This window comes from Carcharhinus amblyrhynchos, chromosome 13 (assembly GCF_965287045.1).
Source record: "Carcharhinus amblyrhynchos chromosome 13, sCarAmb.v2.hapA, whole genome shotgun sequence".
NCBI lineage: Eukaryota > Metazoa > Chordata > Chondrichthyes > Carcharhiniformes > Carcharhinidae > Carcharhinus > Carcharhinus amblyrhynchos.
In genome coordinates this window covers 40,333,781-40,350,352 of record NC_137336.1, presented here as the reverse complement: position 1 = coordinate 40,350,352, position 16,572 = coordinate 40,333,781, and the positions used below count along the sequence as shown (strand labels likewise).

The following is a 16,572-nucleotide window of genomic DNA, read 5'->3' as shown; positions in this document are numbered from 1 at the left end:
TTGTCTGCGTGGGGTTTGCATGTTCTCTCCACATCTGTGTGGGTTTCCTCCAGGTGCTTTGGTTTCCTCCCACACTCCAAAGATGTGTGGGTTAGGTTGATTGGCCATGCTAAATTGCCCTTTAGTGTCAGGGGGACTAGCAGGGCAAATATGTGGGGTTATGGGGATAGGGCCTAGATGCGATTGTTGTCGGTGAAGGCTCGATGGGTCGAATGGCTTCCTTCTGTACTGCACGGCTTCTATGATTCAGTGCTATCGACAAATACATCTTTGACCTAATTGTATTAGTTTCCATTCAATTTGCTAAGATTCCACTCCTGTCACTGACCAACAGAGTTAAGGTAAAAAGGTAAGCTGCCCTGGACCCAGATGACTAGGCTGACTGGTGGGGATTTAACTTGAGGATTACCACATTTCAGGCAAGAAGCAAGGTTGAGAAGGTGGGCCTCCATGAATAAGCTTATTTGGTACCAGAATTGAATCCATGCTGCTGGCATTGCTCTGCATCACGAACTAGCTATCCAGTCAACTGGGTGAAACACTTTAGCTCTAAGCATTGCAGAACATCCGTCTGCTGATGTCTAAATGACTGCCTTGCAACACAACCTTGGCCGTGCATCATGGAAATCCGTCCCTAATTTCTACTTTTGTCAGCTGGGGAAAGAGTGGCAGGACATAGGGACATGTTTCACACATGGGGAAACCCAAATCCAAAAGGACTAGGTGAAATTATTGCGGATTTCAAACAAACCTTATTTTCACCGGATCGAAGCTGGTTCCCCACAACATGGGGCTTAAAAATTAAGAGTAGACTTGAATGCTATCAGCTGTAAAAAATGTTGAGCTACTTAAATCCACTGTACTTTAAACAATGGCAGGGAGGGGGGGGGGAAGGCAGGTGGGATAGACAGCCTTGTGTCTGGGGGTTGAAAGAGAAACAGTGCTTGTAGTTTCAATAACTTTTGACAATATAGTATTATTACTACTTGGCCCCTTCCAAAACCTATTATTAGTGGAGGAGCTGCAACTTCACAGTTTGATTAACAGCTCCATAAGATTATCAAGGAATTAGCTGACTTTGATACAAGGCTATGAATATAACTATATGTTTTATGAGGAAGTCCTCTGCCCAAAGACAGCTCCTTGGCCCTTTGTCTGCTGATGCTTCACCATAAGTTGCTTTGCTTGGCAGTTATTGCCAGTGATGGTTTGCCACAGCCTTCACCTCAGGGAAAGGGTGAGGAGGCAGGTGAGAATCTATTAACTTAAACTACTGGGTCCCTATTAAATATGTAAGGGGATTTAAATGTATTGAATAGTTTATCAATGAGAGTCTTCCTTTATACATGTATAGTGAATTGTGTAATTGATGCTTAGAACTTTATTTTATTTCACCTGAACATTGCTCCGAGGTCTGCCCATAGTGAATACTGGTTGAGTTTGCATGAAGAGTGCAAGGGAAAATGCTGGTGGATAAGGAAGCATGCGTTGGTCCTATGAGGCGTCATAGGTTAAATGGGGGCATAGGTTGCCTTGGAGGATAAGAGGAGCCATTTGGTTGGTGGAGAGAACATGGTGTGAGAGGCACGTGAGTGGTATGTGAATGGTGAGGACTAGACAGTCTATTACTCAAGCACACAAATGGGTCAAAGTTCCGGAGCACAACAACAGGCTTTTTAACTTTGCCACCCTGTCATTCAGCAGCCCTATGGCTACCTCTAAACTGTTTCCATTTGTGGCAGGCCTGAATCCAGCCGACACATCCCCAGCCACTCCCCCAGGGATCAAGATTTCATTATTTGGGATATCTTTTCTTGATGTTGGTGCAGCAAGGCAGGATATTCCCTGACGCTGTGCACCTACCTTGGAAGAGAAAATCCAGGTCTAAGAGTTTCTTCTACTTGCATGAATATGGAATATGGTTTGTTGCCATGTCCAGGACATGGCTTCAAGCATTTCAGGTGGCTTTTTGGCAATAGTGGTGTATCCTGACACATAGCAGCTCCAGGCCCTCACATTTTGTAACAACACATACGCAATTATTCGGTGAGATTTGTTTGACAGGCCAGATGTGCTGTTATCCTGAGGCACCACTATAAACTATACACATTTTTAACATGCCTCTGCTCCTGTGCCTAATAACATATACAACTGCAAGAAGAGCATATGGCAGCAATGAGGTTATCAAAGGGCCAAACAATTGCTCAGTAATATCGCCCCTCAGCCAGTCCAAGTTGGAAGAGCTATTTCCTCAAGTACAAAATTTCAACACCACAAATGATTCGATTGTAAATACATGCAGAATGTGTTATTATGCAAGCTCTTCAGAAATGAAAAAAAACATTGACCTTAATTTTAACTCCTAGTTAGGATCATGGCAAAGAGTGCTTATGGAGTGGCAGCAGGCAGGCTTGGTCCGTCAGGCCTCATTAATATGCCGTTTGCCAACTTCAGATCAAAAAAGTGCAAGAAAGGGAGTGGAAAGTGCTCACTTAACTGTTAATATTAGGTGGGAGTAGGCTGCTCCAGGGACATACAGGAATGATTCCTACCTGAAGGGGGTGGGGGAGGCCAAGGTCTCCTTGTTATGCCTGGAAGAGCACTCTTGCTACCCAAGCTCCAGATGGAAAGTTAAAAAAAAAGTTGGGTCCTCCTGCTGTTCCCAGTGGGGAAGCCATTACTATATCCCGTGTCCTTACTCAGGCCTCTGTTAGCGTTGCAGCTCAGGCACTGATAACATCACCATTGTCCAATCTGAATATCTGAAGAGGCCAGACAGCTTTATATTAAATAGATTTAGTACCCTTGGCACCTACAATTTAATATTGCAGTCAGTAATTCGGGGTGAGATGGAGTAAAGCCCCTTTCAATTTTAACTCTTCCATGGGGAGGGGTGTGTGGCAGTGAAGTGGAAGGATTTATTCCTGCATCTTCACAATATGTGCTTTTTTAATTGTCCCCAAATAATTGATGCCAAATAATTTCAGCCTGTGTAAACCCAGAAATGTAAACTAACACTTTGATAGCTTGAGCTGTCAGAGAAACCATTCCTTATTTTGATATGTAAACAACTGAAATAAGTTTTCAACCAAGTGAATGGGACTCAGAAGTAGCAAAACTTTAATTGTGTTTCCTCCTTTAACTCCTCACCATGCCCCCTCACTACACCCTCTTGCTCCACCTCCCCCCAAAAATTGTACAATTCCTTTACAGAGCTAGGACACAAAATCTGCACTGAAGTTTAAACTTCACAGTGGATCTTCGCCAAATTGAATATTTTGGGCGTAATCTGAACTTTTTAAATTTAAAGGGTTGTCCAACTGCGCAGCAGGATTTTGGCTTATATTTAATATAACGGTGGTGGGAGAATGTAGAACAACGGCGCTCTCAAAAGGCAGGAGTACTGGCTTTTTTTAAAACAGTGAACAGGATGAAAAAAAATAGCTGCAAGCAAGTAGAGTGGTGCAGAAATAATCAGGTAAAATTGGGGCAGTTTGCTCCAGCAGGAGGGATTTGTACTTATTCCAGTTTCAGATTTAAAGTCTGAATAAAATGGGACAGAAACTTAACCATCCAAAGCAAAACTAAACGGTGAGCAAAGCGTAAGAGTGTTACGAATGCTAGTTAACCATATATTAGCAATCACAGATTATTAGGTGGTTTCCATAGTTTCAATGCACTTCACAAAGTGGCAATCTCATCATTAAGTCAATAATTACAACACAAAGCAATGTGATTTACTTGATCTTAATAGGCACACAAGCATGCACGATTAAACAAGGCTGAACTCTGCACCCTTTGGTATTGACTAATTGCTGCTGCGGTGTACATCCAAGACTTCCAAGAGAAAAGTTAGAAATGAATCAAGTCAATAATTGAGGTAATATAGTCTCACCATACCTGTTATAATCCATCTTCAATGGAGACAGAATGTTATTTGCATGTGACTGAAACAGAAGTTTCTTTGTGGAAAATGCTACCAAATGACAGTTACATTGAAGTTATGGAGTCAAAAAAAATACTTGGCACAGTCTACCTTATGTTGTTATTTTTAAGCATAAATCTGCACAATGTTAACACTCCATAAAAAAGTAGCTATCCACTGTACCTTCTCATCACCACCTCCTGAGGAACGAACAACTCTGGGGAAAGAAGCCAAAAAGAAGTGTTGAAACACATGCTGCACTAAAGTTCATTAGAAAATTACACACTAGAGGATGTAATAACACAGTGCAATGTCCTGTCATATGCATCATTAAAAACTTTTCTCACATCAGGGTTGGCAGAAGTGAACTGTACTTCAATATTTCATCAAAACCAAGGAATGAGGACTATTTTCCCTCAGATAGGCCTTGAACTCATAACTTTTAGATTCTTGGATGAATAATGTGAATAAAATACAGGATATCTGACTGATATACCACAGAATGTTGGTTAGCTAATTAAATAAATCTAAAATGCCATAATGAATTTAAACCCATGTTCATTTTCTTGATAGCCTGAAGGAAATCAGTATCACAACACAGCTGAACAATCATGGAAACTGTGATGTTGGTTCTAAACAATGGTCTGTTGCAAATCACTTGTAGACAGACTTTTCAACACTCGCATTTCACACAAACCACATCTCAATACTTTTAAATATGTGTCATAGAAGGAGGAAGACAAAATTAGCAGTGAACTTTCTAAATGAGCCAATCTACTCCAGCACTCCAAGATTGCAGAAATGTTAAATTTGCAATGTTAAGTAGAACTTTTGCGGGGAGGTTTGGCTCACTGGTAGCACTCTTACCTGGAAATTTTCACAGCAACTTCATTGTAGTGTTAATGCAAGCCTACTTGTGACACTAATAAATAAATTTTAGAAGGTTGTGAGCTCAATCCCCACTCTACAATCACAGAATCGAGGCTGAAGAATCAGTACTGAAGAACATAGAACATAGAACATTACAGCGCAGAACAGGCCCTTCGGCCCACGATGTTGCGCCGACCAGTTACAAAACAATGACCCACTAACCTAAACCAATCCCTTTTCGTCCATAAACCTATCCACGGATCTCTTAAACGCCCCCAAACTAGGCGCATTTACAACTGCAGCAGGCAGGGCATTCCAATCCCTCACCACCCTCTGGGTAACGAACCTACCCCTGACATCCGTCCTATAACTACCCCCCCTTAATTTAAAGCCATGCCCCCTCATGCTAGATTTCTCCATCAGAGGAAAAAGGCTATTACTATCCACCCTATCTAAACCTCTAATCATCTTATATGTTTCAATAAGATCCCCTCTTAGCCGCCTTCTTTCCAGCAAAAACAACCCCAAATCCCTCAGCCTCTCCTCATAGGACCTCCCCTCCATACCAGGCAACATCCTGGTAAACCTCCTCTGCACCCTCTCCAAAGCCTCCACATCCTTCCTGTAATGTAGGGACCAGAACTGCACACAGTACTCCAAGTGCGGCCGCACCAGAGTCGTGTACAGTTGCAACATGACGCTGCGACTCCTAAATTCAATCCCCCTACCAATAAACGCCAAGACACCGTATGCCTTCTTAACAACCTTATCTACTTGATTCCCAACTTTCAGGGATCTATGTACACATACACCTAGATCCCTCTGCTCATCCACACTATTCAAAGTCCTCCCGTTAGCCCTATACTCGACACATCTGTTATTCCTATCAAAGTGAATTACCTCACACTTCTCCGTATTAAACTCCATCCGCCACCTCTCGGCCCAGCTCTGCAACCTGTCTAAGTCTTCCTGCAAACTACGACACCCTTCCTCACTATCTACCACACCTCCGACTTTGGTGTCATCAGCAAATTTACTAATCCACCCAACTATACCCTCATCCAGATCATTAATAAAAATTACAAACAGCAGTGGCCCCAAAACAGATCCCTGAGGCACACCACTTGTAACCGAACTCCATGATGAATATTTACCATCAACCACCACCCTCTGTCTCCTATCCGCTAGCCAATTCCTGATCCAATTCCCTAGATCTCCCCCAATCCCATACATCTGCATTTTCTGCAGAAGCCTACCATGGTGAACCTTATCAAACGCCTTACTAAAATCCATATACACCACGTCCACTGCCTTACCCCCATCCACCTCTTTGGTCACTTTCTCAAAAAACTCAATAAGGTTAGTAAGGTTAGTAACTTATAAAGATGCTGTTTTATGAATAAGCCAAGATTCCTGTGGATGGGCATAAAAGATTCAGTAGAACTATAAGATGAGCAAAAGTGCTCTGGCCAACACTGTAATGTTTAACCAGCAACCAATACTGCTTTGTTTGTATTACTTTGCTGTTTTTCAGTGTTATCCCAATTGAAGTGGCCTAGATTACTCTTTGCATTTGTGTAAGCCCTTTCTTTTAGTCTTGTACTATTTCCCACCTCTATGATTGATAGAGGTTGTTTAATTACACAAGGAGAACTCTGGCCCTTTTAAGGTATGTACATGACATGCATTGTATCTAACATTTCTTTAGACACCTCCCACTATAGTTTAAACAATCAGAGATTCCTCTATTTTCTGTGGTCAATTTCTGCATCATTCTCTGAAGTCACTTTCCCTAAATCTAAAAGCTTGTGGTTTGAGGCTTGCCTTCCTTGTCAACCTTAGTATCACATTCAGATTACAGTTAGTGTTAGCTCGAGTGTCATCCATTAATCATGCCTCCAAGCACCAAAATTATACCAGTAACATGGAAAATGGCTTTTTCTTCAACTAGCATGTATCAGTATCAATTAATTAGATCAGTTAAAAGTTATAACTAAAGAACATTAAGATCAGTGGAAAGTCCAAACAGAGATTCAATGGAATCCAGTATTGCTTTCTCATAAAACTGGAGACAGGAATGTTTGCATAACAATCGAGTGTGACATACTTTAAGCTGCTATTTTAACAGCCTACCAAATAAACAAGAAGTCATCTGTTATGATAGACAGGTAATTCCAATACTAATATGCTTCAAAATAAAATGTAAAGTGCATGAAATTAATCAGCAGCTGAACATTCATTAGAACTTACTAAGATTTTCCTTCAATATCGACTCCTCAACCCTCCTGAAAAGTACATATTTTCACTTTCCATTCACAACATTTCTGCAGCTACCAGTCTATTCAACAGCACTCACACTCATTCCCACCTTTGATGCACTTATGTCTATTAACTTTCGAAACAGTAAAAGGGTCAGGTAGACCCCAGCTCTACTTTACATGACCCCTTCACTGTCTCATAGCTTGACAGACATCCAAGTACAGGGTGAGCAGATATTCCCTCCAACTAAATATCAAGAAGACCAAAGTCACTGTTCTTAGTCATCACCACAAACTCTGTTTCCTAGTCATCTATTCCATCCCTCTTACCCATGGCTGTCTGAGGCTGAATCAGACTGTCCGCAGCCATGGAGTCATACTTGGCTGGGATGAGTTTCCAAAATCAAATCTGTACAATCACCATGACCACCCACTTCTCCCTTTGTAACAGCATTTGATTCCACCTCAGCTCCCCAGCTCAACGGTTGTAGAAACCCTTGTCCATGCTTGTGCTACCACTAGACTTAACTATTCCAATCTATGCTTCTGGCCAATCACCTATGCTGTACCAGGGACCCGGGTTTGATTCCCAGCTTTGCGTGACTATGCGGAGTCTGTACGTTCTACCTGTGTCTGCATAGGTTTCTTCTGGGTGCTCCAGTTTCCTCCCACAATCCAAAAGACACACTGGTTAGGTGCATTGACCATGCTAAATTCTCCGTCGTTATATACAAACAGGCACCAGAGTATGGTGACTGGGGGGATTTTCACAGTAACTTCACTGTAATGTTATTTAAAATTTAAATTGAAGATTTAAAATTTTCAAAGCCTCAAACATATCACCACGTGCACTCCCCTCCTCCTCATCTCCAGTCCTGCAGAACTCCAATATTTACATGCCTCCTATTCTAGCCATCTGATATTGTCAAATGTAAATCACTCTATCATTGGCACATATGAGCTTTCAAGGTCCTAATCTAAGGATTTCCCTTCCTAAACCTCTCTTCCTCCTTTTAAGGCATTCCTCAAAATGAAGCTCTTTGACCAAGGTTTTGGTTGTTTGACCTTGCCCCAATATAATTTGTGCACCTCAAATGCCAAAAGTTGTTTTATAATGTTCCCCTGAAGTGCCTTGGGATATATGTTACCACATTAAAGGCTGTATAAATACAGATTGGTTAGCGCGTGGTGCTATTAACACCAAGGTCATAGGTTCAATCCCCGTATTGGCCAAATGCAGTTACCCAGTGTCTGTGGAGTCCAGGCTTATGGCATGCTTAGTGGAAATATCTTTTTTGGCACAAGCTGAGTTGCTTCGCATAGCTTTGTTCAGTCACAATGCAACCAAATTTATTTTTATGGGTGGCACGGTGGCTAGCACTGCTGCCTCACAGTGCCAGGGACCCGGGTTCGATTCCCAGTTTGGGTCACTGTCTGTGCGAGTCTGCATGTTCTCCCCGTGCCTGCGTGGATTTCCTTCTGGTGCTCCAGTTTCGTCCGACAGTCGAAAGACATGCTGATTAGGTGCATTGGCCATGCTAAATTCTCCCTCAGTGTACCCAAACAGGCGCCAGAGTGTGGCAACCAGGGGATTTTCAAGGTAACTTCATTGCCGTGTTAATGTAAGCCTATTTGTGACACTAATAAATAAAAAACTTAGAAGTTGGTGTTTTGTGGCTAGTATTAAGCATGGCTAAAAGCAGTTCAAGTATTCCTCCTGCAGTAGGAACCTAGAGAGAACGAGAATGTAAATGTTAAATGCATTTCAAGTTCTATTGTATTTGTCATAATTCTACTGTGAAAGATTTTAGTTCACAAATTAACATTCCCTGCAGTTAGAGTACATCTTTAATACAACTTTTAAGACCTTGCTATTAGAAAGCAATTGTATTTAGAAATGACTCATCTTATCCTTTAGGTTTCCTAAAGTGCTTTGCAGTCAATTAATTAATTTTTGAAGCGTATTCACTTTTAGGCAGAAAAACGAAGCAACCAAAGTATTACGTCCCAAAGATAATGTTGGGGATAACAGATTAAATGAATAAGTTCTGGTAGTGTTGGGTTGAGGGATAAATTCGGTCGGGTCATCAGGAATTTGTTTAATAACGATGATAGTAAGCTGGACAGATAACTGGAGCCTGTCTCATTTGAAAGACAACAACTCCAGCAATGCAGTGCTTTCTCAGTACTGAAACAGAAACGTCAACTAAAACGTCCTGTTCCTATCACTGGAATAGAGCTTGAATGCATAAATTATTTGCTCGGACGTGAGACGACCACTACTGAGCTTGGCAAGCACGTTAATAATGAAAATTTTGAATTGTCCCTGGAGAAATCTTGTTGAAAAGATCACAATCACAGCAGGATCCAAAATATCAGAAGATAACCAACAGTCAGACTTGGGATATTCACCCAGGCTAATTTCAAAAAACAAATTCCAGTCTTGGCTGTCAGGGGAATGGTGTGCCAATTTCCAAAATTATCCTTGATGGAATGGTACTTCGGAACACAAAATTCAACAATCCCTAAAAAGAAGTGCAGGAAGAGTGATAGCAACCCATTGCTTTCAATGCTAAAAGTATACAAATTTAAATAATTATAGTGTGCAGCCAGTGCAAAGTTGGCACAAGATTGAGAGTGGTGAGCAGGAGTTCAAGCTAGCTTGCAACATCTAAATTCAATCTGTATCTGAAGGGGTAAATGTATTATAACTGAGTGGTTGCAGAAATCATTCTGTAGCTGACTGTCACCTAAAAAGACACAAGAAATGACAAGACTCGCACTCTGCAATGGTGCGAGTTTCTACATAAACTTTGGAAGGGCAGCAGGATCAGAAAGCATACAGGTCAATGCCAGATGACCAGTCCCAAAGACATGGATACAGAGCTGTGAAGGTTTAATTACACTAAATGGTTGGTTAAAGGTCAGGCATAATGGTTAGCATTGCTGCTCACAGCACCAGGGACCCAGGTTCAATTCAGGCCACGGGTCACTATCTTTGTAGAGTCAGCACATTCTCCCTGTGTATGTGTGTGTGGGTTTCCTCTGGGTGCTCCAGTTTCCTCCAAAGATATGCAGTTAGGTTGATTGGCCATGCTAAGTTGTCCTTAGTGTCAGGGGCATCAGCAGGATAAATGTGTGGGCTTATGGGTATAAGGTCTCGGTGCGATTGTTGTTGGTACAGGCCCGATGGGCCGAATGACAACCTTCTGCACTGTTCTATTTTCAAATCTTGTATCATACCAATTGCACCACAAAGCTCTCACAATTCTCACTGTGTCATCACTCATCTACCCATGGTAACTCATTGCTGCTCTTCGCCCTCACGTTCATAGCAATATTGCAAACCCCACAACCGTATCTCTCAGACTCAGCTTCTGCCAGCTGGTCAACACTGACAGCTGTATCATCCATATTGCACCACGCTCACCGACATGTCTCTCTCTCTCTCTCTCTTGCAGGGCAAAGTGATGCACAACCAAAGGACGATAGACTGCTTGTCCTTACTCTTATTGTAGAGACAATGGTCACTATATCATTGGAGCAGAAATGACAATGGCCATGATCAAGCTGAAACCAATCGAAGATGACATGGTACTCATCGTTAATCCTCACATCCTACTTCCACCTCAACCCTCAAATCTCTTCATTTACAAAGCTGCTTTCCTTTACTAAACTCACCATAACACTACCCTTTTGCCTTTCATATGCTCAAGAACTGCGATCTGGCCAGGCAGCGTGGAAGAGAAATAAAAAGGCAATGAGGAAGAAACACCATCACACACACTCACACTGGCAGCTACCAGTTCAGATACTGACATGACATTTCTAATACTTTAGAGGATAGTTTAGAGGTGGAATCTACACATGGTGACACAAGACCTGCAACCAGGACAAGAAATGATAGTGATGAGGATTTTGATGGGGCAACCAGCATAGGAAGATTTATGGTTAAATACAATGATGCATTGACAGGCTTCACAGAAATCCTGCACTCAATGACAAGAAGCAGGGAAATGCCCAGCACTAACTTGGCACAGTGGCTTATGCAGAAACTGGAGCACATCCTCTGCAAAGTGAAAGTGGTGGTCAATTCTAAGAAAATTTGTGCACCATACCAATGCAGCAACTGATCGTTGATGTTGTTATCAGCTTCCAATGCAACACAAACAGAAATCACCCAAATATCAATGTGCTGCATTGAGAGCTGAGATTACTGTATTGCAAGCTCAACTTGGGGTGCCATGTAAATTTGAACCGCTGCCATCGTAGCTGCAGATACCAGCACTCGGAAGAGCACGTAGTCCACTTATTGATCCCCCAATAGATATCTAGGATTGCTCAGGTGCCAACTGCACAGGGAGTGGCAGCAGTTCCAGAGCTTAAACCTGCTGTCCTTTATCTGGATGTTAGAGTTCATTCTCCCACCTCTGCCAGTACCCCTGCTACCATCTGGTAGCCAATCAGCTGAGGTGGCTCCTGCCCATGGTGTTATGGTGCATTCTGATGCTGGGCTTCTAGTGCTCTAGGTTACCTGCAAGACCATCTGCAATCTCCCCGACTGAAAGCAGGCAGCCTTCAACAACCAGTGGCAGCCACTGTGATAGCATTGTGTAGGAGCACTAGAACAGGCGAAAGTACACTCGGAAAAGGCATGGGTGAACATACAGGGATGATCAGTTGGTGTTTGTATGCAGTGTGGCACAGTTCATTTATAAATTTAGTTTGCAATGTTTAATTTGTAGTGGCCTTTATTCAGCATCATCACCAAGCAGTCATGGTGATGGTCAGTCACAATTTTAAAAACTCTGCAAGTAAAATGCATATCTACAGCAAGGACTAACAGAAAACAACCAGCAACAGACCAGCAAGTTACTGTTCCCTTTAAGCAGTGTCAGTTGTGCAGGTTTTCAGCTGTGTTATTGAAGCAATGACATTAACTGTAGGACTGAGCTCCAAAATGGCAATGCTGACATTAGTGTCACATGGTGCTTGATGGCAAAATATGCCTACCCTCAGCAGATGTTCCTAGAGAATGGTCCAACTCCCTTACCAAAATAGCAGGGGCACTCATTGCCAAAAGGCACTACAACTGTGAACTTAGCAGCCTTGAGGTTGACTCAAGGGGCAGCACAGTGCTAATCTACCTCAAAGCCCGAAGGACCCGGGTTCAATTCCAGCTTCGGGTCACTGTATATGTGGAGCTTTCACATTCTCTCCATGTCTGGGCTGGTTTCCTTCTACTGTCCAAATATGTTAGTTAAGTTGATTGGCTATGTTAAATTGCCTCTAGTGTCAGGGGGATTAGCAGGGTAAATATGTGGTTTTATGGGAATAGGGCCTGGGTAAGATTCTGGTTGGTGCAGACTCGAGGGGCCGAATGGTCTTCTTCTGCAATGTAGTGATTCAATGATCCAACAGCAAACAAAACTCTGCATTTTCAGTCAGAATTTAAGTAATGACAAGCCAGGCTCCCATGTACCAGATTCTCTACCTGATCATCTTTCAAATTATTTCTTCTTTAAAAAAAGGTTTGCCTGCACAGCTCCATTTACCTTAGTATCATTCTTTCAGTCAGTATATTTAAAGCGGTTTTACTTTAGCACCGACCCCAGCTCAAGATAACACAACACCCCCAATCGTAAAATGACTGATGAAGTGACAGTTTATAACTATTGCAACATGTACTCTGCCTAAACACCCAGATAACCTATCCGGAAACTTGTGCATGCAATGGTATAAACAGGAAACAGACTGCGGGCTAATCTTCCTATGCTTTAAGCAAGCTTCTGTTGCAATTAGGCCGTGGATTTTTTTTTGCTGGATCTCAGCTTTCAGCCAACTGTACAGCTGCTTTCATGTTGGATTGCTGGTTCAGAAAAGCCTTGCACTTGTGGCTTCTCAGCTCTTGGATCTCCTGGTTGTTCTCAAACCAGTCTTGGTATTTCCTGGTCAAATGACAGGACAGGTTTGATTTGATTTATTATTGTCACATGTATTAGTATACAGTGAAAAGTATTGTTTCTTGCATGTTATACAGAAAAAGCATACCATGCATAGAGAAGGAACAGTGATGTTGCAGAATGTAGTGTTACAGTTATAACTAGGGTGCAGAGAAAGATCAACTTAATGCAAGATAGGTCCATTCCAAAGTCTGATGGCAGCAGGGAAGAAGCTGTTCTTGAGTCATTTGGTATGTGACCTCAGGCTTGGTATTTCTTTCCCAACGGAAGAAGGTGGAAGAATGTCTGAGGTGTGTGGGGTCCTTAATTATGCTGGCTGCTTTGCCAAGGCAGCGGGAAGTGTAGACAGAGTCAATGGATGGGAGGCTGGTTTGAGTGATGGATTGGGCTACATTCACAATTTTTTGTAGCTCCTTGCTGTCTTGGGCAGAGCAGGAGCCATATCAAGCTGTGATACAACCATGAAGAATGCTTTCTACGATGCATCTGTAAAAATTGGTGAGAGTTGTAGCTGACATGCCAAATTTCCTGAGCCTTCTGAGAAAGTAGAGGGGTTAGTGGGCTTAACTATAATGTTAGCATGGGGGATGATCTGGACAGCTAAACACTAGGGATAGGTGCGACAATGTCAGTGTTCTTGCTCAGACCAACATCCCTATCTTCAAAGAACTGACCACACTCAATCAGCTTTGCTGGGCAGGCCACATCACCCACGTGCCTGACACGAGACTTCCAAAACAATTGCTCTACCGCGAGCTCCAACGTGGCAAGAGAACCCTAGGATACCACCCAAAGCTCCTTGATAAAATGCAACAGCCCTATTGACACCTAGGGACCCTGGGTCCAAGACCAAATGAAGTAAATAAAGTTTATTTATTAGTCACAAGTAAGCTTACATTAGCACCGCAATGAAGTTGCCTAGTTGCTACATTCCAGCACCTGTTCGGGTACACCGAGGGAGAATTGAGCATGCCAATGCGCCTAACCAGCACATCTTTCCGATTGTGGGAGGAAACTGGAGCACCCGGAGGAAACCCACACAGACATGGGGAGAATGCGCAAACTCCAAGCCAGGAATCAAACCTAGGTCCCTGGCGCTGTGCGGCAACAGTGCTAACCACTACACCAAAGTGGATAAAAAGCATTCGGGAAGCAGTTGAACACCTTGAGTTTCATTACAAAGAACAAGCTGCGAAAGGTGTGCATTGCAACCTGGGCACCCCATCCACCTGTGACAGAGGGTGTAGGACATGCACCATACTCCTCAGTCACATAGGAACTCATTAGTATGGAAGCAACTCATCCTCAACTCCAAAGAACTGCCCAAGAGAGAGACAGAGAGATTATAATTCATGTTTTAGAGGCTTGTCAGTGAAGTGAGACACATCATTGCTCCAAGTCATCTTTTTAAAGCCACATAAAACTAATTTAAATTACAGTAACATATTTCTGCCTGATTGAATGGAAATAAATTGTGGTGACCTCTATAGCACCATTGGCAAGATGACTTGTTAATGGTCAGTGTAGGTTAAGGTGTAAAAGCCTTAAACTACCATCGAATACAATACCAAGAAATCATAGGGTGGGAGGCGGGGTGTAACAGTGAAGGGAAAAGAAAAGCTCGTAGAAGCTATTCAAATTTCTCTCTGCACTGTTTCGAACCAGGTAATCGAGTAGTAATCCAGAGACCCAGACTGGTCTTCCCAAACCCAGACTCAGGGGAATGGTATTCTGACTCCCACCATGGCACATGATGACATTTAAATTAAAAAAAATCTGGAACTACAATGTTCCAATGATGACCATGATACCATCACTGATTGTTGTTAAAACACATCCGGTTCACTAATGCCCTTTTGGGAAGGAAATCTGCCACCCTTATTTGGTCTGGCCTCCATGTGACTCTAGACCTATAGAAATGTGGTTGTCTCTTAGATGCCCAATGAAACAGCCTAGCAAACTACTCTATTAAAGGGCAACTAGGAATGGACAATAAATGCTGGCCCAGCCACCAATGCCCACATCTCCTGAACAAATGAAAAAACACTGGCTAGAAGTTTATCATCCTGCCCGCCATGGGATTGGTGCGGGCGAGGGGTGGAGCATGAAAAAGAGTTTTACGGATTAGGGAGAAGTGACGCCATAAAATCCCGCCCAAAGATTTCTTAACTTTGGTTTCAGCTTTACAAAGAAGGTATTTGACTAAATATATTTTCATTAACTTGGTCATGCTACTGGTCTGAATAGTTTTGGGTAAATCTGTCAATTCATTTCTGTTTTTAATCTTGGGGAAGTGGCGGGAGGAGGAAGAGGTGGGCGTAAAATTGCATGGACAAGATTCTTTCCAGGATCTTGCTTGCTCCAACCTAGATGCAATTCCACAATAAAGCAGACAGGGGCTTTGGACAGGAAGCCCACCCACACCAATATTAAGGCCTTTAAAGTGGTCTGCATCAGTGAGAGTTGAAAATACCCAGTACTAGCATTCACAATAACTGTATACTGACATTTCCCCAATGGCTATTGTGAATGCTTGGCTGCTTTCCACAAGCTATAATTATTTTGGTGGGTGAGGCAGAATGGACTCTGTTCATTGTTAGACTGATTGATCAAGTCGGGTATTAAAGGATTAGCTGTCATTGATGTGGGGTTATGAGGAGAAATTTATTTGTTTGAATTAAAAAAAAGGAGCGTTAAAGCTTGGAATGGGCTGCAATTTGTATTTAAACCTTGTAATTAATCTCAATCTGACTCCTAAGGTCTGCCCATTCTGGACCTGCAAAGATAGTTAATCCCTCAAAAACCTCCGAGCAGTTAATCCAACTGTGAACTGAGGACCTCCACCACCAGTACCTCACCATTACAGCTTGTGGAAATCAGCTTAAGCTTTCACAATGACACTTGGAGAAACGTCAACACGTAGTTATGACTGCAAGAAGAGTTTTTTTTCCCCAAATCTCACTGATACAGGCATATGGATACCAGATGAGTTGAGTTTACATGGAAGGCATAAGGGTCAAGGGTGATGGATTAATTGGCATAGAGTGTGGGGCATGAAAGATGAGGCTAGAGGCCCTAAAATTTAATGAAACAATTGGGATGAAGTCCTGGCAAATTAGGCGTACCTTTGCAGTAGCCTCATCTGGCAGCCCATGGTCACATCTGATCGGTGTTGTGGCATGGTATGCCCAACTCAGTGCTACACCCCAATTGCCAGAGCGAAGGTCCTGTCATTAGATGGGTTTCTCTCGAAGTGGAGGTATTGAGCCAGGAAATTTGTTGTCTTGTGCTACCCACCTTGGAAGTGAAAATCTGGCCAAGGATAATATTGATTAGAGATGTCACTTGCCTCACTTTGAAAGGTGGCAATTTAGATTGTTCATTCTTAAGGACAAAGCAATGGACTGATTTCTCCAACGAATGTCACCCCATAGTCAGCTAGCTGGAGCTGCATTTCTAGTGGTACCTAAATGGTTTGACAGGCTTTGTACACCCACCTTGTGCTAGAGCATTTTGTTAACATGTCAACATGTCACGCTCTATTTAACAGCCTGCT

General features: G+C 42.6%; 1 protein-coding gene across 3 annotated transcripts in view; it reads right to left on the bottom strand.

Moving 5' to 3' along the window:
* pdlim7 (PDZ and LIM domain 7) overlaps nucleotides 1-16,572 on the bottom strand; it is a 123,481-nt gene that overhangs the window by 55,890 nt on the left and 51,019 nt on the right. For all 3 annotated transcript variants that reach the window (XM_080201568.1, XM_080201569.1, XM_080201570.1), the window contains exon 3: nucleotides 4,109-4,142. In XM_080201568.1, coding sequence (XP_080057694.1) covers nucleotides 4,109-4,142 — 34 coding nt within the window. The remainder of the gene's footprint in view (nucleotides 1-4,108; nucleotides 4,143-16,572) is intronic.